Genomic DNA, 27,473 nt, shown 5'->3' on the forward strand with positions numbered 1-27,473 from the left:
TGCCAAGATGCCCTTATTCCCCAATTCTTCAAGTGTGATATGCTCTTAATTCTAAGAATTTTGAATCCTAGTGTACAAATGATGACCCCCCTCAGATTGATTTGACCACACTTAAAATTATGTCAAGTACCCATATGATTTTATTGTTTATAGTGTGTTATTCTGTCAAAATCCCAAGAATCTTGAATTCTAGTGTACAAATGATGAGCCCCCTCAGATTGATTTGCCCATACTTACAAAAGTTGCATCAGCCAGATTTTTGTCCATAAGCTTGTTAAAAATATGCACCTTCTTGATATTGTTTTGGCTACACTTAAAAACTAAGGCAAAATGCCACTCTCACCCACCCACACACACACACATATTTACTTCTGGTTTATTTCCATTGCATCAGGCTGTGCAACAAATTATGATGCAAGAGCTATTACATCATGCTGTGCAACAAATTATTATCCAATATTAAGCAATAAATTATTAGGCATGTATTGTTTTCTAATTGGTTAATTATGACACAATGTGATGATGTGTTATATTCTGATTGCTTCATTGTTTCAGATGTTTTAATCCGTGCTTAGGGTATATAAAGAGATTTTGCATTACTCATCAGCCAGTATTGTGAGAGTGGCTGAGGAGAACAGATGTGTTGTTACAGTGCTTCTCATACTTACAGGCCTGTTTGGTTTAATATATAATTCATATTAAATATATTTCTGGTATATTGAACAAAAAAGGGCTTATATTTTGTATAAAAAATCTGATATTTGTTGCATCCAGCTTGTTTGTTGTAATCCACTCTTATTTAGAGTCAGACTTATATCTGTCCCAGCCTGTTATACAAAAATCAATACATAACACTCAGCGCTAGGTCATTGCCATTCTAGGACATGCATGTCTGTGCAGGCATTTGCGGAAGGTCAGTGTAGATCAATATTTATTCTCTTTTTCCACTTGTAGGCTATTAGCTTTACAACCTGTCATAATAAGCATAGAGTTTTGATTTAAAACCCAAAAAAATTTATATAATAAACTGAGAATAAAAATTAATAATATTAACATATTAAATATACACAAGAAATAAACAAAGCACACAGCTGAACAAAATATATATATATATATTAAGTACAAAATTTTGAATTGAACCCCAGGAAATCTTATATAATAAACCAACAACAAAAATGCCAAATCAAAAATATTGCAATCAGTGTAATAAAAATATATCCAGCCCCAATTGGGCCAGACACCAAAAGAATTGTGGCCCAGGCAAATATAGAACTCCCACTAAAATATGTCCTAAATGCCACAAAATATTTAGCAAGGCATATTTCAATAGACATGTGGGCTCTTGTTCTGCACAGTTATCAACATTGCCCCCTCAACCATCTACATCTGGTCTGAAAAGGAAGCATGAAACACCTGTTAATGCTGGACCAGCAAAGCAGCCACGCTATGAACCCATCCATAGCAGTTTTGCTGGCCAATTAAGGGATTACCGGTTTGTATCAGAGCCAAGATGTGACATTAAGAATTTTTTGAACAGTATAAATCCAGATGTGCAGGCAATTCTAAATGCACAAAATGGCTCTTATAAGCTGTCCCTCAAATTGTTTACACAATATAAGAAGCCAAATGGCACAAAATTTACACAGCCCCACATAACAGAAACTGTACCTGTATATTCAAATGCAAATTCAGACAAAATAATAAGCAGTTTGATAGATCAATTGAATATTAAACACTCTGAATTTGCAGCAAAAGAGTCTGGATGGAGCCTATGCGGATCTTCACACAAGTTATATGTTAATATTTCTGAATTCAACCCATTACAAGGTTCCACTTATGTGCATTTACCTGCCAATATCAAAAACAAAACAGCCGTGGTTAATATAAAAAATAATGACCAGAAATGCTTTTTGTGGTGTATTTTAGCTGCTTTGTATCCAGTTTCAAGGCATCCTGAGAGAATAACTTATTATAAACAACATGAAAATGATTTTGATGAGGCAATGGAGGGTTTAGAATATCCAATGCTTGTTCAGAATATTGATAAATTTGAAAAAAAGGCCAGGCACATCAATGGCAAACAATTATCTATTAATGTATTTACTTGTTCTACTGGCCGTGACAATTGCTTGATAGATCCTCTCAGAATCAGTACACTTGATGATGAATCTGCTATTCCGATTGATCTGCTCTTAATTGAAAAGGATGGCACAAATCATTACACTCTGATACATAATCTTGAAGCTTTAGTCAGAACACAACTAGACAAAACTCATAGAATATTCAAGTTGTGCAGAAGATGTTTGACTGTATTTGATGGTCAAAAAATGGTGAATGGGGTTCGGGGAAAAAATGCAGAAATTGCTAAAAACAAGTTAATTGAGCATCTGAAATACTGTGGCAATCATAAACCTGTTCATATGGTGATGCCAATGCCAAGTGAAAATGCAAAATTCAAAAAGTTTGAGCCCTTGTTGGAACACCCAGCATATATATTCTGTGATTTTGAATCAAATCTCAAACCCCTTGCATTCTGCAGCCCAGACCCTGAGGAATCTTCAATTACATCATATCAATTACATGAACCTTCCAGCTTTTATTATGTGGTTGTACAGGATGGTGTTGTTAGTAAAGAATATTTATACATGGGACCAGATGCCATCAAAGAATTTGCACATAGAATAGAAAATGAGTGCCATAACATAGCATCTAATATCTTATTAAAATCAAAACCCATGTTGCCTTTAACAGAGAAACAGATTGAAGATTTCAACAATGCAGAAAAATGCCCGGTATGTGATTTTGAATTTTCAGATGCAAATATCAAGGTGAAACTTCTCATACAGATGGTAAATTCTTAATGGCCCTGTGTAATAGCTGTAATATTAAGATCCAGAGACCAAAATTTGTCCCTATATTTTGCCATGGTGCATCCAATTATGATTTTCATCATTTGATCAGGTACGAGGGGTTTGACAAGCAGAATTTAAATATTTTAGCAGAAAATGATGAGAAATATATTGCCATTAGCAAAATAATTAAAGTTAATGGTGTTTCTATTCACTTAAGATTTCTTGATTCTTACAGAATTTTATCGGCTAGCCTGGCTACACTGGCCACTCAATTATCTGATGATCAATTTAAAATCACATGTGCTTTGTTTCCAAATCAGGACCTGAAATTAATTAGGCGGAAGGGTGTATATCCATATGATTATGTTACAGATTTTTCTAAATTTGATGAGTGTTCTCTGCCACCACAACAAGAGTTTTACAGCAAAATCAGAGGATCTGGAATCACTGATGAAGATTATCACCATGCCCAGTTGATGTGGAACAATTTAAAATGCCAGACATTTGGTGATTATCACAAGGCTTATTTAAAACTTGATGTGACCGACCCTCTTAGCTGATATACTGCAGGCATTCAGAAAATCTTCCATGCAAAATTATAAGCTGGATCCAATGTATTTTTACAGTGCTCCGGGCCTAGCATGGTCTGCAATGTTTTTGAACACTAAAATGCAATTGGATCTGATCCAGGATCAAGATATGTATCTGTTTATGGAACAATGTATAAGAGGAGGCATGGTGCAATGTTCTCAGAGATATGCCAGAGCAAATAACAAATATATTCCTGATTATGATCCAGCACTGCCATCAAATTATATACTGTATGTAGATGCAAACAGCCTCTATGGTTATGCTATGATGGATAAACTGCCATATGCAGGGCTTGAATGGGTTGAAGATTTCAATATTGAAGATCTTATGGATTTTGATGACAGTAATTATGGCCTCTTCTTAGAGGTTGATCTGACAATTCCAGATAATTTACACAATAACTTTTCTGATCTGCCCCCAATTCCCGAGGTTAAGTGTTCACCTGGCTCTAAACAGAAGAAATTGATGATGACTCTAGAGCCGAAACAGGATTATGTTATATATTACAAAAACCTCCAGTTCCTGATGAATCATGGTGTTCAAGTGACCAAAGTTGGAAAAGTTTTTAGGTTCAGGCACTCAAGATGGTTGAAACCATATATTGATACAAACACAGAGCTTCGAACATCTGCAATGAGCCAATTTGATAAGACCTTGTTTAAATTGATGGTCAATTCAGTGTATGGCAAAACAATTGAAAATGTCAGAAAACATATTGATGTTAAAATAATTACTGACCCCAGCCGGAGCAAAAAATTGATTGCAAAGCCCAACTTCAATTACAGAAGAATTTATGATGAGAATATGGCACTTTTCAACATGAAAAAAACAAAGATTAAGTTTGATAAGCCTATTTATGTAGGGGCTGTGATATTGGAATTGGCCAAATTACACATGTTAAAATTGTTTTATGATGTGTTGAAACCTTTTCATGGTGATTGTGTAAAACTGATGTACATGGATACAGATAGTTTTGTTCTTGATATTCAAACAGAAGATGTTTATAAAGATATAGCACAGCCTGCATTGCTTGAATATTTTGATACCAGTGAACATACAGAGATTCAACACCACAACAAAAAGGTGCCTGGCAAGTTAAAAGATGAGACACTTGGTGATGTTATTGTGGCATTTGCTGGGTTAAGGGCCAAGATGTACAGTTTTGAAACATGTAGTGGTGTTGTTGCCAAAAAAGGCCAAGGGCATTGGCAGAGTGACTGTAGACAAAGAGCTTGAATTTGAGGATTACAAAAATTGTCTCAAATCATGTAGCACAATCAGAACATCAGAAAATAGAATTCAGAGCGTGGATCACTTATTGACTAGCAATATTGTAAGAAAAGTGGCTCTGGACACACATGATGATAAGAGATGCATTTTATCATGTGGCATACATACTCTACCATGGGGGCATTGTGATTTGAAAAGTGGCAATCAATGCCCAATTACAGAGCATGATTTGAAATAAATAAACATGCCTATGAACTTATTTGGGTTCAAAAAACAGGCTACTATGGACCTGCCAACAGCACAACCCTCTTCTGATATAATATCTAAACTAAGTGGTTTCTTAATTATTCATCTGAACAGCATACTTACAGATGTTGATGATGAAACAGGTAAAATATTGTACATATTTAACAATAATTTAAATCATTACCAATTACCTGTAGGTGGTCAATTGCAATTTATTACAACCCCTGAGGGTAATGTCAAGATTTCAGTAGGGAGAAATATTTATAGAATTAAGCACTCAAACATGATTTCTGGCACTGTATATACTGTTTCTGCTGGTGACTGCTTATATATTGAGGTCCCTGGGTCATATGACAAGCTTATACCTTTTTTTATAGAATTAAGAATCAGATATTCAATAATAAATAACCACTAAAACAAAAATGCCTAATGATATATTTGGCCATACAAGGCATGAAGATCACAGTGATGAGATTTTGATGCTTGATGTCAGAGTCAAGAAATTAAGAAGTGATTTACAAGCTTTACAAACCACACTCAATGCCAGTCTTCAATTAGAAATTACAAATTTACAATCACAATGCATGGACCCTCTTCTTAAAATTGACTCAGAACTCAAAGTGCTGCTTCAGAAATATACTGATTTGGCAACATTGGATAATTTTCAAAGTTTAGAAGAAGCTGTAGCAGCTCTTCAAGCCAAATTTAAGACCCAGGCCACCAACTCTGAGCAATTGAAACAACAATTGGAAGAGCAGATAAATAATGTCCAGACACAGCTCCAAACAATTGTCAAAAGCATAAAATCACAAGAAGATTTTGATCTAGTGATTTCCACTCTAAAAGAACAGATTCAATCACTCCAAATACCTAATCTGGACCCCTTGAACAATGCCATAGCCGAGGTTAAAGAAAAAATTGAGACACTTGAAAATTTTATGAACAACTTGCCATCTTCTGATGCTTTGAGTGCAATAACTCGGAGTGTTGCCAATATTAAGCTGCAACTTGAAACATATGAAGATTTTGGAAAAATTCAAAGTACCATAACCCGTCTTGAGGGTACAATAGCAGCAGTGCAAAGTGATTTGACAAATATACAAGAATCTCTAGAATCCCACCTGCCCGGTATTGTAGATACCCTTGTTAGTGTCCAGCAACAGATCACAAAGCTTGAAAACCTCAACACTGAATCTGAGCTATCTCATTTTCATCACTTGATCGATGATATCCAAACAAAACTTGAAATTTTACAACAATCAACACCCACTCAGGCTGATATAGCCCTGCTCCAAGATGCTATGCAAAATGTGGCTGATGCTTCTGAATTAAATAATGTGAAATTGGCACTTGAATCTTTGCAAAATACTGTAACAAATCTGCCTACATCACAGGAACTTAAAAATATTAAGAGAGCTGTGAATCGCATCTTGAAATCAGAAGATATCAAGAATATCCAGACAGAGATCAAACAACTTACTCAAACAGTTGCCACTCTACCAACCAATCAACATATTAATGAACTGCATGCCCTGTTTGAGGATATCAGAAGACAGGTCCATGATCTTACTGCTCAAAATTCAAAATTGGCAGTTATTGAAAATTTGCAACAAATTGTAGCTAATATCAAGTAACAGCTAGGGACCATGGAATCCAATCAAGCAAATGCTCTGTCTGTTTTTGCCACCCAGCTTCAAGAGATTGTGCAACAATACAAGAAACTTATTGTGGACATAAAAATCAAGCCAGGCCATGATGATGTTGTTAGGACTATTAATGAGCACCTTGAATCTGTAACAAGCAGATTGCTTACAGCAGAAAAAGAAATAACAGGCATAATCGAGAATCCAAAACATACAGTAATTCTTGAATTGTACAGCATCCCCAACAAAGAATATGATTCACCATTTACACCAGGTGGCAAAATATATATGCTGTCCCCTGCACAATTTTATTACCAGTTTTTTGTTGGGGGCACACTGAGACCAATCAAGATCAAATATTGGCTTCAACCACAGGCACACCACTACCCCACCTTATCAATAACAAGTATCTACTTACTGTAATAGACACATTTTCAAAATTTGCCTGGGCTGTGCCACTCAAATCCAAGACTGGAAAATGTGTTACAGAAGCTTTCAGGACAATCATCAATCAGAGTGGAAGATCACCGGGCTATTTGCAAACAGATAATGGCAAAGAATTTTATAATTCTGTGTTCCAACAATTTATTAAAAGCCAGTCAATACAACATTATTCGAGTTACAGTGATCTCAAGGCCTCAATTGTAGAGAGATTCAACAAAACTCTAAAAAATCTTATGTATAAACAATTTACACTTCAAGGTAATTATAAATGGCTTAATATTCTTCCAGAACTTCTACATAAATATAACAACTCGGTCCATTCCACAATCAACATGAAACCCTCTGAAGTAACTCCATCTGATGAGCAAAAATTGATCAGGACTGTTTATTATCCTAGATACCAGCCAACAACAAGAAAGGCCAAATACAAGGTGGGTGATCAAGTAAGAATCAGCAAATATAAGCACTTATTCAAAAGAGGCTTTACAAGAAACTGGAGCACTGAATTATTTACAGTGGTTCAAATTAAACCTGGGACCCTTAACACATATATAATAAAAGACCACCGAGGAGAAATTCTCAAAGGCAGATTCTATGAAGAAGAACTCAGCAAAACTAAACAGCCTGACACATATCTCATAGAAAAAATCATCCGCAGAAAAGGCAGCAAGTTATTTGTCAAATGGCTAGGACTTCCAGAACACAGCTGGATCGATGCAGACAAAGTGATAATATGAGCACCTGGGATGTTATAAAAAGGCTGCCAGAACCTGAACAGCAGATTAAGAGAAATGGCAAGTTGCTGCCTGAAAATATTAGATGTATTATTGTTGGGCCATCGGCTTGTGGTAAAACTACACTAATGGTTGATAATTTTTTATTGGCACCCAACTGGTTAGACTGGAAAAACAGGCACTTGTATGTTTTCTCTAAGAGCTTGGAACAATTAAAATATCAGCAGCTGATGAAGCTATATGATGGATTGGATATAGCCACTTTTGAACCAGATGTTAAGCCACTTCATGAATGTCTCGATAATTCTGTTGTTGTGTTTGATGACATTATACTGGATAATCAAAACAAAGTTAGAAATTTCTTTACACAGGGCCGACACAAAAACATAGATTGTTTCTACCTGGCACAGACTTTTTCAAAAATACCGAAGCAGCTGATCCGAGACAACAGCAATTTTATATGTGTGTTTCATCAAGATCATACCAACCTCAAACACATACATGATGAATATGTAGGTGGGGACTTGAGCTACAATGATTTTTCCAAGTTTTGAAGTAGGTGCTGGAATCAAGACAGTTATGGGTTTGTCACAATTGATATGACAAGAAAACCCAATAGTGGCAAATACAGAAATAAAATCAACAATTTTCTAGACATTGAAACATATATAAATAACCATGAAAAGGCCAATCATTGATGATCTTAAATTAAGAGATTATCTTGTAAAAAGATTTAAGGGATGGAAATCACAGAACCGAGGAATTTATGAACAACACAAACAAACAGAACAGCCTATCATTGATGCTATTAGTGAATTAGGTAAAAATATCAAAACTGTTACAGATCAAAATCAAAATTTGATCACAGAGCTTGTACCTGTAGCTGCAAGGAACATATTAGATTATCCAATCACCCCACTTTCTAGTATTCATACACCTAGTCCTGTTGCTCCTCGAAGAATTGAAGCTACTCAGGATCCTATTGAATTGGGTCTTCTTGCTCAAAAATATTTAAGCACACCTAAAGACAACAAAGATGAGGTCTTTGGCTTATATGCTGACACAGAGCGTGATGGTAGCATCATACATAGAATTGGCAATTTCAGAGTAACATTTATGGGAGATGATCTAATTGTATATTCAGAATCTCATCTTGCACAAAGAGGTGGTTTTGTTAAATATCCCGGCACACCTGGGTTGTGGGAACTGATGACTAGGAAAAGGCCTGGCACCTATACAGATCAAGATTATGAGCATTACAAGGAAATATTAATAAAATCAGATGCTCTATACCAGAACAATGATCCCACACAAAAAAGAGTCAAGTCTAGCAGTGGAGCAAAATATAACAACTTAATCAAGCCCATATGGTCACAAATTAAGACTGGCAGTGGAATCAAACAATACAACACCCTGCCTAAAGAATTTGTGTGGGTTGATGATGTCAGGAAACTTGTAGATAGGTTATTGGTGATAGCTGGGGAGGAAAATGCTGGCAACCACAATTTTTACAATGAAAAGGTTGGAATTATGGACATGATGTGCACCAAATTGTCTAATTTTATAGTGAATGACACTAAGGGCATTGGATATCTTATAAAAATTATTATTACTCTACCACCTAAATTTTGGAATATTTCTGAGGGTCGGGGGTTGGTTAATGATATTATAAACAAGCTGCCATTTGAACTACACATTCCAGGCTATCAGTATTGTGGTCCAGGCACAAAATTGGACCATAGATTAAACAGAGGTGATTCTGGTGTTAATCCCCTAGATGCTGCTTGTAGAGACCATGACATAGCATACAACACACATTCTGATCTTGACAAGAGACATGTTGCAGACAAGAAATTAGAAAAGGCTGCATTTGGTAGATTTGTAAGCAAAGATGCTTCTTTAAGTGAAAAAATAGCAGCATTGGGGACCACCATAGCTATGAACACCAAACAAAAACTGGGGTGGGGGCTGTGAATATGTATATAATAAACCTACAATGAAGGCCAAGGGTGTTATGTATCAAATACCTTATGCAGGTCTTAAATCTCTTAAAACTATTGATAGTCTTTTAACAAAAAAGCAGCGCAAGAAAAAAAGCTCTTGTCTTGCAAAGGGCCATGGTATGAAATTGTTGCTTAGTACCCCCCAATTAAAGAAATTACAACAATCCAGAAAAAAATCACATGTGGAGGGTTTCATATTTACTATCCCGGCCATCTTAGCAGCACTTGGGGCTGTGGGGAGCTTGGCTGGGGGATCAGCTGCCATAGCAAAAACAGTAATAGATGCCAAGAAAAATAAGGCAGAATTAGATGAATTGAAGCGCCATAACCTGGCCATGGAGAAACAAGGCAAAGGTGTTAAGAGAGCCATGAATAAGTTTAAAAAAAACAAGAGCCGCTTACAAACCAAGATATTGAAGCTTTAATCAAGCCACTGGGCATCAAAAATTTTAGAGGTGTGTACATGTCTGATTCTTTACCAGAACAACCACTCAACAAAGAGTGTGGCATTGTTAATTTGGATAAGTACAAAAATCAGGGCACTTACTGGATCTGTTATCTTAAATATTTAAACAATGAGGCATTTGTGTTTGATTCATTTGGAGGTGTTCCACCTGAAAATTTAGTAAAATATCTAAAATCAACTAATCTTTATTACAATAATGCCCGTGTTCAAAACTTCAAAGTTGTTAATTGTGGACATTTGTGTTTATCTGTTCTTAGATATATGTCTCAAATAAATAAACCATCAATTGAAAATTTTCAAAAAGCCTTGTGGTATTTGAAACATCATGGGGGTATTCCATCTCACCAGCCAAAATTCAATATTGAAACTCAAATTACATGATGATATAGTGTATCCCAAAACAATAGCTCTCAGAGCATTTTATGGCATGTACTTGATACCTAATATTACACACCACAACAATACAATTGCAGTAGGGGATCAAAAAATTGTCATCACTCCAGGGCAATATAATCTGTCCACTCTAAATGCTCAATTACCCAGAGGTATAGTATTAACTCAAAATTCTGTCACTCACAGAGTAGAGATTGTATCTGCTACAGAAACAGTGGATCTGGGTACTATAGGAGAGCTGTTAGGCTTTGAGAACAACACAAAACTTGAACCAGCTATCAAACACACTGCTATTAATATACCTAAATTCTTAGCCATAGAGACTCTGAATATTCACTGTAATGTGGCTGAGGGTATGATCACCAAATCAAATGGCATAGGCACTCACAAACAAACTGGCATCATTGCAACATTCAAACCTAATTCTGAATTTATGGAGCCCATCATCTACACTCCATCCCCAACATTATATTTTCCTGTGTGCCATAATAGAATAGATAATATTGAATTGATGGTCACTAATGAAAAAGAAGAATTAGTTGATTTTGCTGGAGCCACAACAACTGCAATCATAGAGATTAATATTTAAATAAAAATACATACAAAAAAAAATGGAAAATATTGAGAGTTATGAGCTACAATCATTCCCTCCAAACAGGAGGACATTTGCAAATTTAAATCAACCCAACACAGAAATTGAGGTTGATCTTGATGTAGAGGATGGCTTTATACACCCCCACAGAGCAGATCTATACATCAAATTTGATGTTGTAAAGCTCGATGGAACAGATTATCCGGCAAATTCAAACATAAGATTGGTGGACAATTTTGTGCCGCATCTGTTCTCTGAAATTGAGATCAGAAAGCATGGTGTTGTTATAAACAGAGTGGATTATCCCGGCATTACCTCCACAGCTTTGGCCACACTAAAATTATCCAAAACCGAGGCTTCTTACTACAAAATAGGTGGATTTGAGGCTGGTGATAAAATATTATCCAAGAGCCACACAGTGCTGTTCCCTATGCGCCTGTTGCCAGGATTCTTCTCAGATTACAAAGATATTATGTGGAAGGGTGGTTTAAGAATCACATTTAGAAGAGCTGCCAATGATAATAATGCTTTGATGAGGTACAGCACATTAAACTCTACAGGGGAAGCTTTGCCTAATACCCTACCTGATGAGGGCAAGTGCCTTATTCAGACTATGGAGCTAAGAATCCCTGTTGTTGAATATGAAGCCAGTTATGCTCTTAAATACAAAGCAGATATAATAAAAAATCCACAGATTCCTTTACAATTTTATACATATCAATGTGTACAGAAGCCTGCCGCTGGTACTTATTATGAGTTTGATGCCACAAATTCATTCTCCAGTATACAATATGACATGCCGGATTTTGTGGTGGTACTGTTTCAGACTGGAAGACACAATAATCAGGAAAAAAATTCAAGTAGATTTGATAACTGCAACATCAAGAACATATATCTTAAAAATGGCAGAAATGAGGTATTTCCTAGAGAAAATTATAATTTAGACATATCCAAAGATGATTTTCTTAAATTATATGAAGCATTTACAGCATACAAAAGGGTCACTACTGGCAATACTGACATGTATTACACACCAGATGAATTCAAAGCACAGAGGCCCATGTTTGTCATCAACACTTCAAAAAGGAAACAAGTTGTGGTTAATGACAGGACAAACATTAAAATTATCTGTGAATTCCACAATACACTCCCCGATGACACTATATGTAGTGTTATTCTCATAGGTGAAAAATCATATATTTATGATGTAAGAAATGAGAGAGTCACAGAGCAATTCTAGAAGAATTACATTGTTTTAGTACTAGATATACAAGTTGAGCCTGGTGCCCAATTGAACTTAAACCGGAAGTAAATATGTATATGTGTGTGTGTGTGTGTGTGTGTGTGTGTGTGTGTGTGTGTGGGTGTGGGTGTGGGTGTATGTGGGTGGGTGTGGGTGGGTGTGGGTGTGTGTTAATACGTTTGGCCTAGTTTTAGGTGTGGGCAAAAAAAAATATCAAAAGGGGCATATTTTTAACAAATTTATGGACAACAATCTCACAGAAGTGCCTTTTATAAGTGTGGGCAAATCAATCTGAGGGGGGTCATCATTTGTACACTAGGATTCAAAATTCTTAGAATTAAGAGCATATCACACTTGAAGAATTGGGGAATAAGGGCATCTTGGCATAATTTTAAGTGTGGGCAAATCGGGCTGTTTAATTATATGAGCTCATCATTTGTACACCTGTAAGTGGTCCTGGTTGTAGCATCAATTATACTACTAATTTATTCTTCGGATTGAGTGCTAGAATATGAAAAAAATACGCATTTTTTCGATCCAAGGTAGTTTTCGCTTCGGTTATTTTCTTCGAACTAACTGAACTTTATAATTCTCACTAACGGTAAAAGAACAAGCTTTTATAACTTGGGACATGACTTTAAGTGTGCAGAACCTGAACCTCACGTCCAGGTTAACAAAACTATCCTTAAATTGAAATACATCTGGAGAGAAATAAGGGGCAGCGACCCCTTGCCCCTCCAAAGGCATGGGTGTGATTTGTCAGTGTCCCTTCGTTAATTTCAACTAATAATCACTCATGTCATCAACGTCACGATTAGCCAAAAGTTGAAGAAAAGCGACACTAAATAACAACAACAAAAAAATACAATTAAATAGAGGCTGCCTATTGAATTCAGGCCTATCAAACGTTTTGTGGCTTCCAATGTGGAATTTTGGAAATTTCCATTGGGTGTGATTTAAAGTTCTTCCGAAGTACACACAGAACCCAAAACGTGTCAATTGACATATATATTTTGATTTCAATAACATGTTATCGTGCATAAACTGCAAATGATGCACTAGAATGCATCAATTTGGAAGATCAGACAAGATCATTTCGAAGATAACAAACTTTCACTTTCAATGCATTAATTGACAGAGATAGATGTGTTATTTTGTTACCTTCGAAATAATTTTGTCTGATCTTCCAAATTGATGCAATCTGGCGCATCACATGGAACTTCATCTGACAAAAATATCCTCTTATACATTTCTATGTATATTTTGACACACTAAAAGGTGCATCATTTGCAGTTTATGCACGTTAACGTGTTATTGAAATCAAAATATATATGTCAATTGACACGTTTTGGGTTCTGTGTGTATCTGGCAAACATGACCTCGGAAATTTAAATATTCGCCACCAGAGGAGTGATTCTTCCATATCCTTCCTACAAATATCGCCCTGCCGATCGCTGTCAAATTTCCACTGCAATTAAGGCCTTTTAAAGTTACATTTTAAATGTAACTCATTTAATTACAGTTGCTTTACTCATTTCGAAATATAACTCAGCGACAGTTTACTTTTAAGTAGCGTACAGGTTTCTTACGTCATTTTAGACAAGTTACAACTCTTAGAACTTCCTGTGCATATGACTGCATGCAATTAAGTTATCTGCCTGTATTTAAAATCCACAATAATTTCCATTAAACTATAATAAACCCCATGTTTCAATGTGAAAGTATAAAGATAAGAAAATTCAAGCTAAACATTTATACTTGAATACATTACGTTATGCGAAACGTTTGCTGGTGAGAATCTTTTTCATTAATATTTAAATTTTATGAATCATAATTTTGTTCATTATTATTGAAACGTACATACAAAAAGTGACTGTAAAAGTAACTTAATTTCGTTACTCTTTTACCTGAAAAAGTACGAATTTGCTATTATGGTTACTTACTCAAATAGTACTTGTAACTCGTTACTTCCAAACGTAAAAGAAGAAAAATGTTAGGAATAATAATTAAATTAAAATTAAGAAATATTTTTTGAAAAAGCTTTGGATAGCGCCTCTAGGCATAAAGTCTTGGTCTCGTCTCTATTTTGAAATAGTCATCTCGGTACAATCTCTAGCTCTTTCGAAATCTGATACCCTCATCATATTCACTACCTCATATCCACCAACCATCGCCGACATCCGTGGCGGAGTGGTAAGGACACCACGCTACGATATGAGGGGTGCCGGATTAGAATCCCGACATGGGAATTGGTGTTCGTTGTGAGTATCCCTTCAATTTTATCACATCATCACTTATCCTCATCTTCACGATTAGCCAAAATTCGCAGAAAAGCGAAGTAAAATAAACCAAATTAGTAAAAAAAACCATCACCAACCTTGTCAAATTCGCAGATGACCTCGTTGAGTATTTTCATCATCCCGATCCCGTCGTCCTCCAACCCGCTGTCGTTGTAGAACTGGATGTCCTGCAGCGAAGCGAACATCACGGCCACAGACTCGTACTCCTCGTGGTACAATAGGTCGTGAGGGGCGTTTCTGCTCAGGTAGACCTCGGCTGAAGGAAAACAGGAGACGGAATTCAGAAAATCAATCGAGAAAGAACGAAATTTGAGGGAATCCATGGAGGAAAGGCCCCAAGATATTAAGAATTACAGTCTGATTACTTTCGGAACATCTCGCAGTTGAGCTAGCGAGCCTACAACGGCGTAAGGGGTGAGCAAGAGGGTCAGCGGTAGTTGCCGCGTCGAGATGACGTCAGCGGCTCGCTTGTTGATTGGTGGCCTTGGGAGTTATGACTCGCTCCCAAGCTGCAACAGCCAGATATGTCACGGAACTAATCTATTAAGTATAGAACACACATTGAAGAAAATAGCAGAATTCATAGAAAGAGCTCAACAGAAGCACAGTACATAAACTGCTGTAAACTTTCACTGAACATTTTTAACCAAAAGTTCGCATGATAAATTGATTGATTGAATTTTGGTTAATCATGAAGATAGAGATGAATAGTGATAACATGAAGAAATGATGAAAAGGCAATCACAAACACAGCACAGAGAATTGTACAGGCTTTGAGTCCAAAATGCATTCCAGGATGTACTGCGTAGAGGAGATGTTGACATTTGGGTGCCTTCACTAAGGGTCATCCCTTATAATCAAGATGATAAATTAAGAAAGTACTAAATAGAAGTACAGAGTATGTATTCAAAGACTGTTGGAAGAAAAACAGAGTTAAATAAGAGCAGAGAATATAAAAAATATACAAAAGATAAATTGTACAGAAGATAAATGGAGGGAAGAGTGGAAAGGAGTACATGGAATAGAGTTATTAATAGATGACTTGCATAACGCTTATTAAATATATTGAATTAAGATGTACACGGAAAGAAGTGAAAAGAAATAAAGAGAATAAGTTTAGAACGTGGCCAGAGAATAAACACTGAGGAAATTGAGAGAAGCATAGAAGATATCAATCAATATGGAAAAGATGGAATGAGGAAATGACTGCAAGCTAGGGCAGAGGTAAAGCATATGAGGATGTGAGAATGGTGGAGAAAGTGCAGAAAATCATCCAAGAAAGAGTAGAATAATTGCATAGAATGAATTGTAGGCATAGCTATAGTAAAGTACAAGATCAACAATATACGTAGCTAAGTGGAGGGTCAGAGGGAACAGGCAGTAAATATATGAGAAATATTAATTTAGAAAAGAACATGCAGACATTGGCGTGATAGTGACGGTTAGTTAATATACAAATATAGTGAGATGTTAACACAGACAAAGTGTACACCTACCAACGTGAACTGGCAAGATGTTCTGCAATAGAAGCTTGTTCACCATCCTTGTGGTTGAGGCATCCTCCATCTCATCCGCTAGCTGTCGCTTCCAGATGAAATCCAGCCTGTTCATGTACTCAGCCTAGTCAGAAGAAACAACAGAGTTGCAGAAGCAATTGAAACTGAGCATCAAGCAGTTTCGGAATGTTTTAAAGTTCTTTTGATAAATTTTTTTGTGAATTATTTCTGGTTATCGAGAGTCGCGTTTATACCCCTTGGGTTAATCGCGACAATGATGAATAATGGGGCAAACATATAGGCCTCTGGCCAGGATTGGAACCTGGAACCTCTGTTTTTTTGTGACTTTCCACTGACCAACACGCGCTTCTTATTATTGAGATACCCTATAGACCAAAAGGTATGATCTGATACACATTTTTGACCTGATTTTTTTTTAATTCAAGGGGTCGGAATTATTTAAGAATGTCCATCACCCTCATTTCTACACAAAAAGTGTTTTTTTTTGCTAGCTTCTAAATTTCTTAGACTAACTATACATTTATAATAGCCTGAAAAGTTATTGTGCAACGTTCAACTGGAAGTGTAATGGAGATTCTCTTTCTCTTTGTTAATGTAACTTTTAGAACACCCTACACGAGGAAAAACTAATATCAGACATTTGTTTTTTTTTTTCGGATATAAGAATTACGATATTAATATATCCTTCTTCAAATATTGTGAGGAGTGAAAAATATATGTACTTTTACAATTTCATTTATATTGTTATTTTGACTTTCTAATCACCCTGCACAAGGGAAACTGCCCATGCAGATACAACGAACTTTATGCACTGAATTTTCACTTGCGGTTGTGTATTAAGCACAGCATTTTATTTGAAAACTATATTTCCATGTACAAGAAAAGTTACAATAAATATCGTATATATGTCAATGTTATTTTTGGGATACCCTGTAGACAAAGAAATAGTCTGACGTCGTGCTTTTTTTTTACCAAACTTTTGGATTCAGCGGGTCGGAATTATTTAAGAATACCCATTAACCAAAAGTGTGTTGGCTAGTGGTAAGGTTCACTCCCTGGTAGGATAGGTTAAACGGTAATTTTTAAAGTGGGATCCCAACCACTGTGTAATGCACCTCCACCGGGATCGAACCCGGGGCCCTCTTCATTACAAGGGAGAGAAAAGTTTCATCTTTTATCATATTCATACACACGTCGACATTCTCTAATGTGCGTAACTTCAGCTATGAAGTTTGTCTTCTACCAAATTTTCAACTGAAATTCAATTCCAACTAGTGATGGCGCGAGAAACCTTGGAGGGCGTGGGTAGGTAGGTCTTTCTCTCTCTCTCTCTCTCTCTCTCTCTCTCTCTCTCTCTGTGTGTGTGTGTGTTTCTCTCAAGTTTTCCCTTTCTCAATCTCTCTTTACTTCTATTTTACCCGTTGTTCCTTCCTTTCTCGCTTTTTCTCTTCAACTCTTTCTCTCATTCTTCCTTTCGCTTTTCCTCTCTGTTCTTCTCTTCTCTCTTTCTCTTTCTATCGCTCATTTACCCTCTCTTTCTTCTGTTTTTCCATCTCTCTTTTTTTCTGCATTCCTTCGTCACTCTCTGGTGCGAAAATCATGGAAGTGAGCTGAAGGACCTTTTCAGGCCAAGCGAGGCAATTGTAACCTCTTCATTCCATTGAGCTAGACCTCGCGTGATACGACATATCAAAAATACCTAAATTCCTGCCACATCACAATATAAGGTACATAATATGGAGGCTTACCTGTCGGTCCATGATGTGTAAAGTGAATGTCAGGTACGATACATATAAGATGTGGGCGACACATGCAGGCATGCCAATATTTGTCGTCTCTCCTTTCTGAAAGAAGAAATAATCCTGAGTAACGTGCTGGTTAGACAACAGAAATTACACTTAACCAGATTCTCAGAATATGTAGTCAGTGTTATCATAACCAGAAAGCAAATTTTCCCTTTCTATTATATAAATTTCTCCTTCATCCAGAAAATTTTAATCTCTAACTCAAAGCTTTTTCAAGTAATATTATTAATATTTATTTTGTTGTTATTATTAATTTTACTGTCAATAGTGGTAGAAGAATAATAGGGCTATTGACTATTAGGAAATGTTAATTCACAGAAATATTAGCATTCACATTTCGAGAAAAATATACGAAATATGGAATTTCATAAACATTTGGTTTATACTAGTCGTGTCATTACAATAAATGTTATTAATGGGGGAATAAATAACATAATGAAAGGAAGGGAAATATAATTTACACTCCAAAGAACTTGCATTCATTGAGTGACCCGGATATCTTCAAATTCCCTGTAATTTATATTCGATATTTTTCGCAAAATTCCTCTTTACAAATAAAATTCTACCAGAATTTCCTTGCAAGCGAAATATTTCCTTCATATGGCAACACTGTATGTGCCTCCAGTCCAAGTTCTTAAGTGGGTGATTCGCTACACATTATTTGGGATAAAATACAAAAGGTGTGCACTATAACGAAGTTACATTTAACGTGTTAGAGTCGTAACGAACTCTGATGTTCGTGGGATCTTACCAAGAACGTTAACCAATTAATCAATGGGTGATGTAACTATTCATTCATCATCAATGATGAGAGCACACGTCATTGACATGACAAGTCAAAATGCTTGGCAGTGCGAAAGGCACAACTAAAACTAAACAGCTTAACAATTAGAAAAGACAATGGTCACTCATTGGGTTTTATGAACCTTCGAACCTGAATCATGGCTGGGTTAGGATAATTACCTGCCTATCTGAAGAGTGATGATAAATTCGAAGAATAAAATAAACTAAGTCCTCTCTAGGCTTCGTTGCTTGTTGACCAGGACTCGCCTCACTTTCCCTCAACTCCTTTCTCTAAGCTCCTCTCTCTCTTCAATCCAAATCAAAAGTCAGTCCCTTCTCAGCCTGTCTCACCTCTATATTACCCAGGCCATGGAGACCTTCCTCCATGCCGAATCGTGATTTTTCAGTGACGTGCACTGAGGAGTAGCTAGTCTAGCAGAGATAGATCAATCAATCTCACATCTCGAATTATATTCAAATCACAATATTTATTGTCTTGTTAAAGCCACCACAGCTCATATGCAACACCTTCTTTTCCACGCACTTCTCGTCCATCGGTGTTCTCCGCGGGCAAAGCAGGCTGGATACCCTAGCTCGCTCTTCTTCAGCCAGGCCAGTTTCCAGGTAGAAACGGCCGGCCCAAGGAAAAGGAAGATTTCTACCTCTACTTCCCTTGCCCCCACGCCCCCCGCTGCAATGGTTGAAAGCCCAGGCTTTCAGGTCCCCCAGTCTATCTCCTATAGGACAGATAGGGGGATTGGTTTCTCATAATTTTTTTATAAATCCTCTAAAGAACACAGGGTAAAATTTTCTGCAGTACTTATGTTCTCTGTATTTACACAACCTTTTACACGTTGTACAATATGTGTGTATGTATAATATGGGATGTAGTTTTATTATTTATAAAATGGGAACGTGTTATGTGCAGACAATAATGTTATGCTTTCTTTCTTTTTTCTTTTCAAATATGGAATATATAATGATTAAATTACAAATATGTGCTCAGGCTCTCTCTGACTCTCGTTTTAGTAGTGTTTTATTTAAATATACTACTCGTTGTCTCTAACAGTCATAAATACGGATGTATTTATTTGAGCAAGAGAACGCGTGTTCATATTGTTGTTTGTTTGGTTTATTTTACTTCGCTTTTCTGCCACATTTGGTTATCGCGAAAATGAGGATTGAGTGATGATATGATAAAATTGGTGAAGGGACCTCATATGAACAATCCAGGCCAGGATTCGAACCCGTGATGAGTGCGCATTCTTGTCCTATGTGTTGCAGTGAATAATGAAATAATTTGGAATGAAAAATGTATCTCAGAACTCAAAAAGTCAAATGAATATCATTGAAGAAACTACAAAAAAGTGTGTTGTGTTTTGTTTCCTGTCACCAAATCAACCAAGCGCGGGGGAGTGGTTATCACAACGCGCTACGACACCAGGCGTTCCGGGTTCGAACCCCGACCCGGGCATGGGCGTTCCCTGTGCTCGTCCCTTCATCAGTTTCATCGTATCATCTTCACAATTAACCAAATGTGACAAAAAAGCGACGCTAAGTAACAAAAATGAAATCAAATCATTGATTGATTGCTCAAATTGGTTTATTTTACTTCGCTTTTCCGCCACCCTTGGTACAACAAAATAGATGAAGGAACACACACAAAGAACACAAATGGCCAATGCGAGATTCGAACCCAAGATCTCTGGCTTAAAGTCAAATCAAATAGTTTTTTATTTTCGAATGTGGGTGGGGGTTACGTGTACTTTTTTCTAGTACTCATTCATAATTTTTGCAATCTTTTCCTGTTATTGAAATTCTTGTTTTTTGTAGGAATACTGGCCCTAAAGGGAGGAGCGGTGTGACCCACACCAACCCCCCCCTTGAGTATGCCACTGACTGCTACTCCAAGTGTCGACGTCACCGCACGTCACTGTGATTTTTACTACCTCTATTGCAAACAGCTGACTCCATAAGCTGATGGAACTTTCTATATCCTGAATGCATCAGGAAGTTTGCATAGCACAACACTGTGCATTATTTACATACCATAGAGTAAACTGAAGTAAACAAGTAAATGCCCTGGTCAACATGAAGCATCATAGAGGCTTTAAATAAAATATAATCTTATGGATTAATACGGAGTGTAGTGAGAGACTAAATCTAGGTTTGGAGATAGTATTCCTTCAGGAAGCTACTAAGTTCCTTGGCACTAACTCAAAGTTGAAAATATATGAAGATCAGCAATAGGTCTGTGCTAAAATGCAGCAAACTTTTGCAACCCTACATACAGATATCTACTAGACAAGAAGAAACAAAAACAAAATTAGGTTTCTATTTGACTCTCCCTTGTACTTACCACAAAGAAACCGGTTGTGTAGTAGATTCCCACGCTGTAGATGACGGTGATGGTGGTGCTGATGACTAGCTTCAGGATGTAGTGGAATCTAAGAAAGAGGTAGCTGACTGTAATTGCCAACGTGACTGTCTCCGTCAATTGCTGTAAAAATAACAACAAGACCTCATTCACCATCTACATAAGTATTCACCTCTATCTTTACTTTGAAGTGTGGTTCACCACCTACTTGTTGGTTCACCTTGAATGAACGAATGATTTATTTTATTTCCCATTTCTGCCACTCTTGGGCTTGGCTAATTGCGGAGATTAGGATGAATGTGATAAAATGCAGCGTTTGGAAGTAACTAGTTACAAGTAACTCAGTTACAAGTAACTCAGTTACAAGTAACAGTTACTTATTTGAAGAAATGTAACTGTAACAGAGTTACTTTTTTCCAATAGAAGTAACGATTCAACAGTTACTTTTTACAGTTACATTTAGAGTTACTTCATCACTTAAGTTGCTATATAAGTGTTGTAAATTACTGGTGATTTAGGACTTAAAGTGAACCAGAACCATCGATAAACTACTAGTTTCTGCTGCGGTACAAATGTCCATCCTTTGTTACATTAATTCCTGCAAACAATAGAAAAGGAAAGGAGAAAGTTGTTGAACTAAATGTGTCTCCTGTCCGTGGCCAGTCGGTAGGCTGTGAGTTCCAGGCATTTCAGGATGAGAGGTTTATCGCATGTTTCATCTTTTGTTTGGTAGTCCTCAATTCTAAAGCGATATGCATACCTCGGAAGAGGGGTGGATTTCGCTGAAGCAGGAAGATGAGATTAGAAGGAGGATTCTATCCTATTGCTGTCAGTTTGCCATTGTCAGTTGTGTGCTGTGAAGTGTGTCTGTAGTTTGTTCATCTGTGTCCTCATAATTGTCCCCCTTGTGTAAGCAGCATCCGATAGTTTTTATCTTTTTTATTAGAATTAGTAATCGTGTAATTTGTTTGCAAGAAAATTTCCAGTGAAAAATAACTGTAACTGAGTTACTTTTTAAAATGAGTAACTGTAACTGTAACTATGTTATTTTTTAAGCAAGTAACTGTAAATGTAACTAGTTACCTTTTAAAAAGTAACTTTCCGAACGCTGATAAAATGAAATAGATGAAGGGGCAATCACAGACATGGACAGCACAACACCTAACGCAAGCCCCACAGAGAATTATACTGGCTTGAAATGCCCTTAAAAACATCCCGACGAATTGTTTGCCTCTATAAAATCTTGTCTTTTATACAAATAGATAAATAAACTTTTTCTTATGTAAGCTGTACATCAGTGGCGTATACTGGGTTCAAGATCTGGGCTAACTCACTATGTCACGTGGTCCTAGGCTATGAATAGAAATACATTTACCAACTCATAAGAAATCAGGTTGCCAACTCATAAGAAATCAGGTTGCCAACTCATAGGAAATCAGGTTGCCAACTCATAGGAAATCAGGTTGCCAACTCATAGGAAATCAGGTTGCCAACTCATAAGAAATCAGGTTGCCAACTCATAGGAAATCAGGTTGCCAACTCATAAGAAATCAGGTTGCCAACTGATAGAAAATCAGGTTGCCAACTCATAGGACATCAGGTTACCAACTCATAGGACATCAGGTTACCAACTCATAGGAAATCAGGTTACCAACTCCAGAATCCGCATCATCATCTCACTGGTATGAATAATAATATTTACAATTTCTGATCGATTTTTCTCCTGAATTTTATTCTCTAGGCTTAAGGCTTCGCAGATAGCCTAGCTAGCCTAGAATATACGCTCCTCCTGTACATGTATGTACACACGCTCGTGTGCGTGCCTGTATGTGTTTATATAAGGACTGAGGGAGTACGTATTCCCACGTGAGCAGGTTCTTAGCCTTTTCATTCACATCAAATTGAATGCTCACAAAATCTGAAAAATGAGTACATACCCACTTTTGTTCATTCGACCCATCAATTTGCGCAGTTTACAAATACCCTCAGACCCTCAATAGGAAGCGCCTTTCTAGCAGAGCTAAGGAGGAGAGGGGTGGGCCAAAGCCGAAACAGGGTACCGAACGAGCAAAAAGAGGGAAAGGTGGAAAATAATAAACATTGCATCCTCCTGTGAAACTGTTAGTACCTTTTAATTTAATAGTATTGTTAGTTTGCAAAGGAATACTCGTAGATCTCAAAATTTGCGGCTTCTATGGATCAGTTGGCTCCCGGACAGTGATGCCAACCCTAACACAATGGTACTAAACCTAGCACCCTGTGTTAGACATAATGGTAAAATCTATCATCATCTAGTCCCTGGGGAACTGAGAAATTTAATACAAAGGAATTCATTTTCAGGAAATAATTATTTTTTAAAAGAAAGTATAGCGACCCAAGTACAAGCTTCAACAATCTCACCCCGGTTCATCCTCTCTTTATCCTTCCCGATTTAACTCGCGAGGAACATTTTGTGGCAGGAAATTGTAGTTGGGAAGTTGCGGTCTTCGAATTTTCTAAAACCTTTTGAAGTACTACAATAAACCCGTTTTATTTGGTCCAACCATTGTAATTAATATAATAGAGGAATTTCCCAATATTGCTAAATTATAGTAAATAATCAATAACGCATGTTCGCAACTCCAGAACGGATGCATAAATTGAACTTAAAACTGCAGTCATCGGAGGATAATACGCGAGATCCTAGCAGAATTTAAGAGTTTAAACCAGACGTTCCCAAACTTTTTCGTTTCACGGCGCCCTTAGTGTTTCAAGATTTTTCCGTGGCGCCCTAGTCAGAATGTAGGCCTATCTAACACTTGCAACCATCAGTTATTGTGGTATAGTTGCTTGTCTTTAGTTACAAAAACAAACAAACACATATTTCAAATTCAGAAACATTTTACATGTAAAAAGTACTAAATAAGCACATATTTGGAATATGTGTCATTTCAGTTTTTGAGAAGTTTGCAACGCTGCTCCCGGATATCAACTGGCAAACATACAGTGTAAACCGGCCTCCCATTCCCAGCCAGAAGCCTATAGCAACCATCCCAGAAGGAAGGAGGGAGACGAAAGAAGAGCAGTCCAGCTGCTACCTATCTACCTGGTCCATCGCTTCGGCTGATAGTTATTCAGGTTCTACCTGCCCGGCTTACCTGGAAAGAGCCGTCCCTACACAGTTGGCACCGATTGGCTTCCCTCCGACAGGTGGGCGTTAGATCAGGGAATAAAGGATACCGCGACACACCCCGAGCCTTACCTGGGAATTGGCAAGTCAATCAGAAATAAATGTTTAGAATACCTTGCAGCATAAACAGATCCTACTGACATAGTCTACAATCTACACTATTGCAGTACATGCAGAGTCACGATGTGCAATCACAGCGCAGGACGGAGCAGCGGTTGGTCTAATTGGCTGTTTGACCGCGAGTTCCTTCGTAGGTAAACGCGGCAACAGAGGATAACTGTAGAAGTTACCGTACAATTTACAATATTGCACCGTTAATATTCAACAGTCTGCCTGTTAATTTACAAAAATGGACAACAGTTTTTTTATAGGCCTGTTTGATAATTATTGTTATCTATCTTTATGCATGATAAAATACATAGAGATAGATAAGATTATAAACTGCAGTGACTATTTTTAAAACTGAGCCACTTATGTTACATTAATTAGGTTAACTGGTCGTTAATAAAAAACGGTCATGGTCATTATTTTTACGGGGATGGCAGCGAAAACTGACGGTCTTAAACCGTCATTTCTCCAGTTACATGAATGTTCGTTATAAAATGCAACTTAGAAGTTATTGTCGATTGTTATCACATTTTAAAGTATCATAGAAATGTGACGTTTAGAACTCCATAACCAAATTCAACGTGTTTACTCTTTTCAACTTTAATTTTCAACTCTGAACAAAAATGCATGATGATCTGTTTGAGATGTCACAAGAAGAAAGGAAAAACGTTGCCGAAATGAATGCACTTCATTACCAGTTACTGGTATGTGCATACGTAAGAGGTACAGCACCTTCATGTTAAAATCATTAACACATTCACACCTTGCCATTAACACTCGACAAGCGGTGCAGCGACTACCGTGAACTACATGGTTTGCGAATCGAATTCTCCTCCCTGTTCCTGCCATGCACTCTTCCGCCTGCGTGAACCGTAGTCGGACCATTTTCCAGGAACATGTTTTAAGTTCACTTTACATACAGATAGGCTACTTGGGGACTGGACCTACAGTTTAAAAATGGAATTCAAACCAATCATGCCTCCACCGCGGGAATCGAACTCGGGACCCTTGGATTACAATGAACAGCGTTATCATCATGCTATCGGGTAAACCCACAATGAAAATTTTACCTCAACCAAATTTACCAAGCAGAGTTATTCTTGCAAGTTATTTCCAGAGAGATAATATATATACAGTGCTCAAAAAAAGTTTTGCATATTATGATTGCATGCGGTTTGAGTCGCGATATCCCCAAAAGGTATACAATGTTCATTATGTGAGCAATGCCCGAGACAGAAACCGACATAATGCCCCAAGTGAGTTCGATATTCAGCAGATAGAGGGCAGTATTTGCCACATGATCCCTGAGTAGATTTGAAAGCAGCCCGATGGGAGGCATTATCCGTGTCTTATCCGCACTTGTGAGTTGGAAACTGCACAGAGAGCGGGTGGAAAACAAAGGGCAACATGCCTCGAGCAACCATTTCTGCTACGGATCGTATTCGAATTGTAACGCTGCTGCAAGAAGGATATCGCCAAGTGGACGTCGCTGCCCATGCTGGAGTGAGCCAAGTGATGTCTCTCGATTGTGGAAAAAGATCAGGGAGACACAATCAGTTGCCAATCGACCAAAGACAGGGCGGCCACGCAATAAAACACGCAAGGAAGATCGGTACGTGGTGATTTCGGGACGTCGTAGACCCACTGCAACTGCTGCCAGTTTGTGCCAGGATCTGCGGAGGGCCTCAGGAGCGAATGTTTCCAATCAGACAGTGCGGAATCAACTTCATGAGGAAGGAAGGATTGACGTCAAGAAGACCCATACCCAAGGTTCCTCTGAAACCACACCATAAGAGACACTGTGTAAGGTGGGAAACAATGCACAGCGAATGAGTCAGGAACAGTGGGAGCACATGCTCTTTACAGACGAGGTCACCATCAGTTTGCACCCGTTAAGCAAAAGCATAAGTGTTTGGAGACGATCAGATGAGAGATTGAACGAGACCTTCATCCAGGAACGTCACCAGCAGCAGGGGGCTCCATCATGTTTTGGGGTGGAATCATGTTTGGTCGACGTACGCCCCTAATTTCTCTCCAGGGTCACATGACTGGTCTGATCTACAGAAACGCTATTCTCGAACCCGTGGTAGCAGGTTTCTCTACAACTGTGGGACATGGCTTCACGCTGGTGGATAATAACGCTAGACCACTTCGAGCCAGAGTGATTCAAGAGTTCCTTGATGTGCATGGCATTCGACGCATGGTGTGGCCGGCGTATTCTCCAGACGTGAACTGTGTGGGACATGCATGGGGACACCTGAAGCGAGCAATTGTCAGCCGCGAAAATCCTCCTGTGAACAAGGTGCAATTGCAGGAGGCTGCCATACAAGAGTGGGACAATCTTCCTCAGGAGAAGTTGATTGCTCTTATCCTTAGCATGCCCTGTCGTGTTCAAGCATGCCTTCGGACTCGAGGTGGCTATAGACGGTACTGAACTCCCATCTGTTGATCCCAAGCATGCCTTCGAGCCGTAGGTACACGGTATTGCCCTGCCTTTCTTTTGTGTTACGCATCCCACATTTTCAATCTTGTGCTTCTGGTGTGATTTTTTTTCTTCTGCATGGTTGCACTGTTTCCTTTCTGTTTGTATGTCTCCTCTGTACTCTTGAATATGATTCCATGTATCTAGTACAATAAAATGATCAAAAACCGTGAATATGCAAAACTTTTTTTGAGCACTGTATTTTAAAATTAAGTCTTGAAGCTTTCCTGACGACGAATAATGAAAAGATTCTATCGGGCTATCGATCAGGTGATTTGTGGGAAGGATTTCAAGCTTTCACTCTCATCTTCAGAGAAGTCACTTCTACGCTGAAGAGATGAGAGTAATGTTAGCTCTCGAAATATTGGAATCCCATAACTAGCCTGGTTGATAGCCCGATAGAATATTTTCATCATATATTTTGTTTATTGTAATTGCAAATTAGTAGTAGCCTTGAACCTGTGTATACAACTTTTCCGGAATGTCTGGAGTAGC

At 37.7% G+C, this 27,473-nt stretch overlaps 1 protein-coding gene across 2 annotated transcripts in view; it reads right to left on the bottom strand.

The window, feature by feature from the left end:
• ACXD (Adenylyl cyclase X D) overlaps positions 1-27,473 on the bottom strand; it is a 152,409-nt gene that overhangs the window by 33,058 nt on the left and 91,878 nt on the right. For both annotated transcript variants that reach the window (XM_083122383.1, XM_083122382.1), the window contains 4 exons: positions 21,202-21,342; positions 18,003-18,098; positions 16,234-16,357; positions 14,815-14,993 (listed from right to left, as the gene is read on the bottom strand). In XM_083122383.1, the coding sequence (XP_082978509.1) occupies positions 14,815-14,993; positions 16,234-16,357; positions 18,003-18,098; positions 21,202-21,342 (540 nt within the window). The remainder of the gene's footprint in view (positions 1-14,814; positions 14,994-16,233; positions 16,358-18,002; positions 18,099-21,201; positions 21,343-27,473) is intronic.

The sequence above is a fragment of the Lepisma saccharinum genome, chromosome 5, assembly GCF_977018435.1.
Source record: "Lepisma saccharinum chromosome 5, izLepSacc3.1, whole genome shotgun sequence".
Lineage (NCBI taxonomy): Eukaryota > Metazoa > Arthropoda > Insecta > Zygentoma > Lepismatidae > Lepisma > Lepisma saccharinum.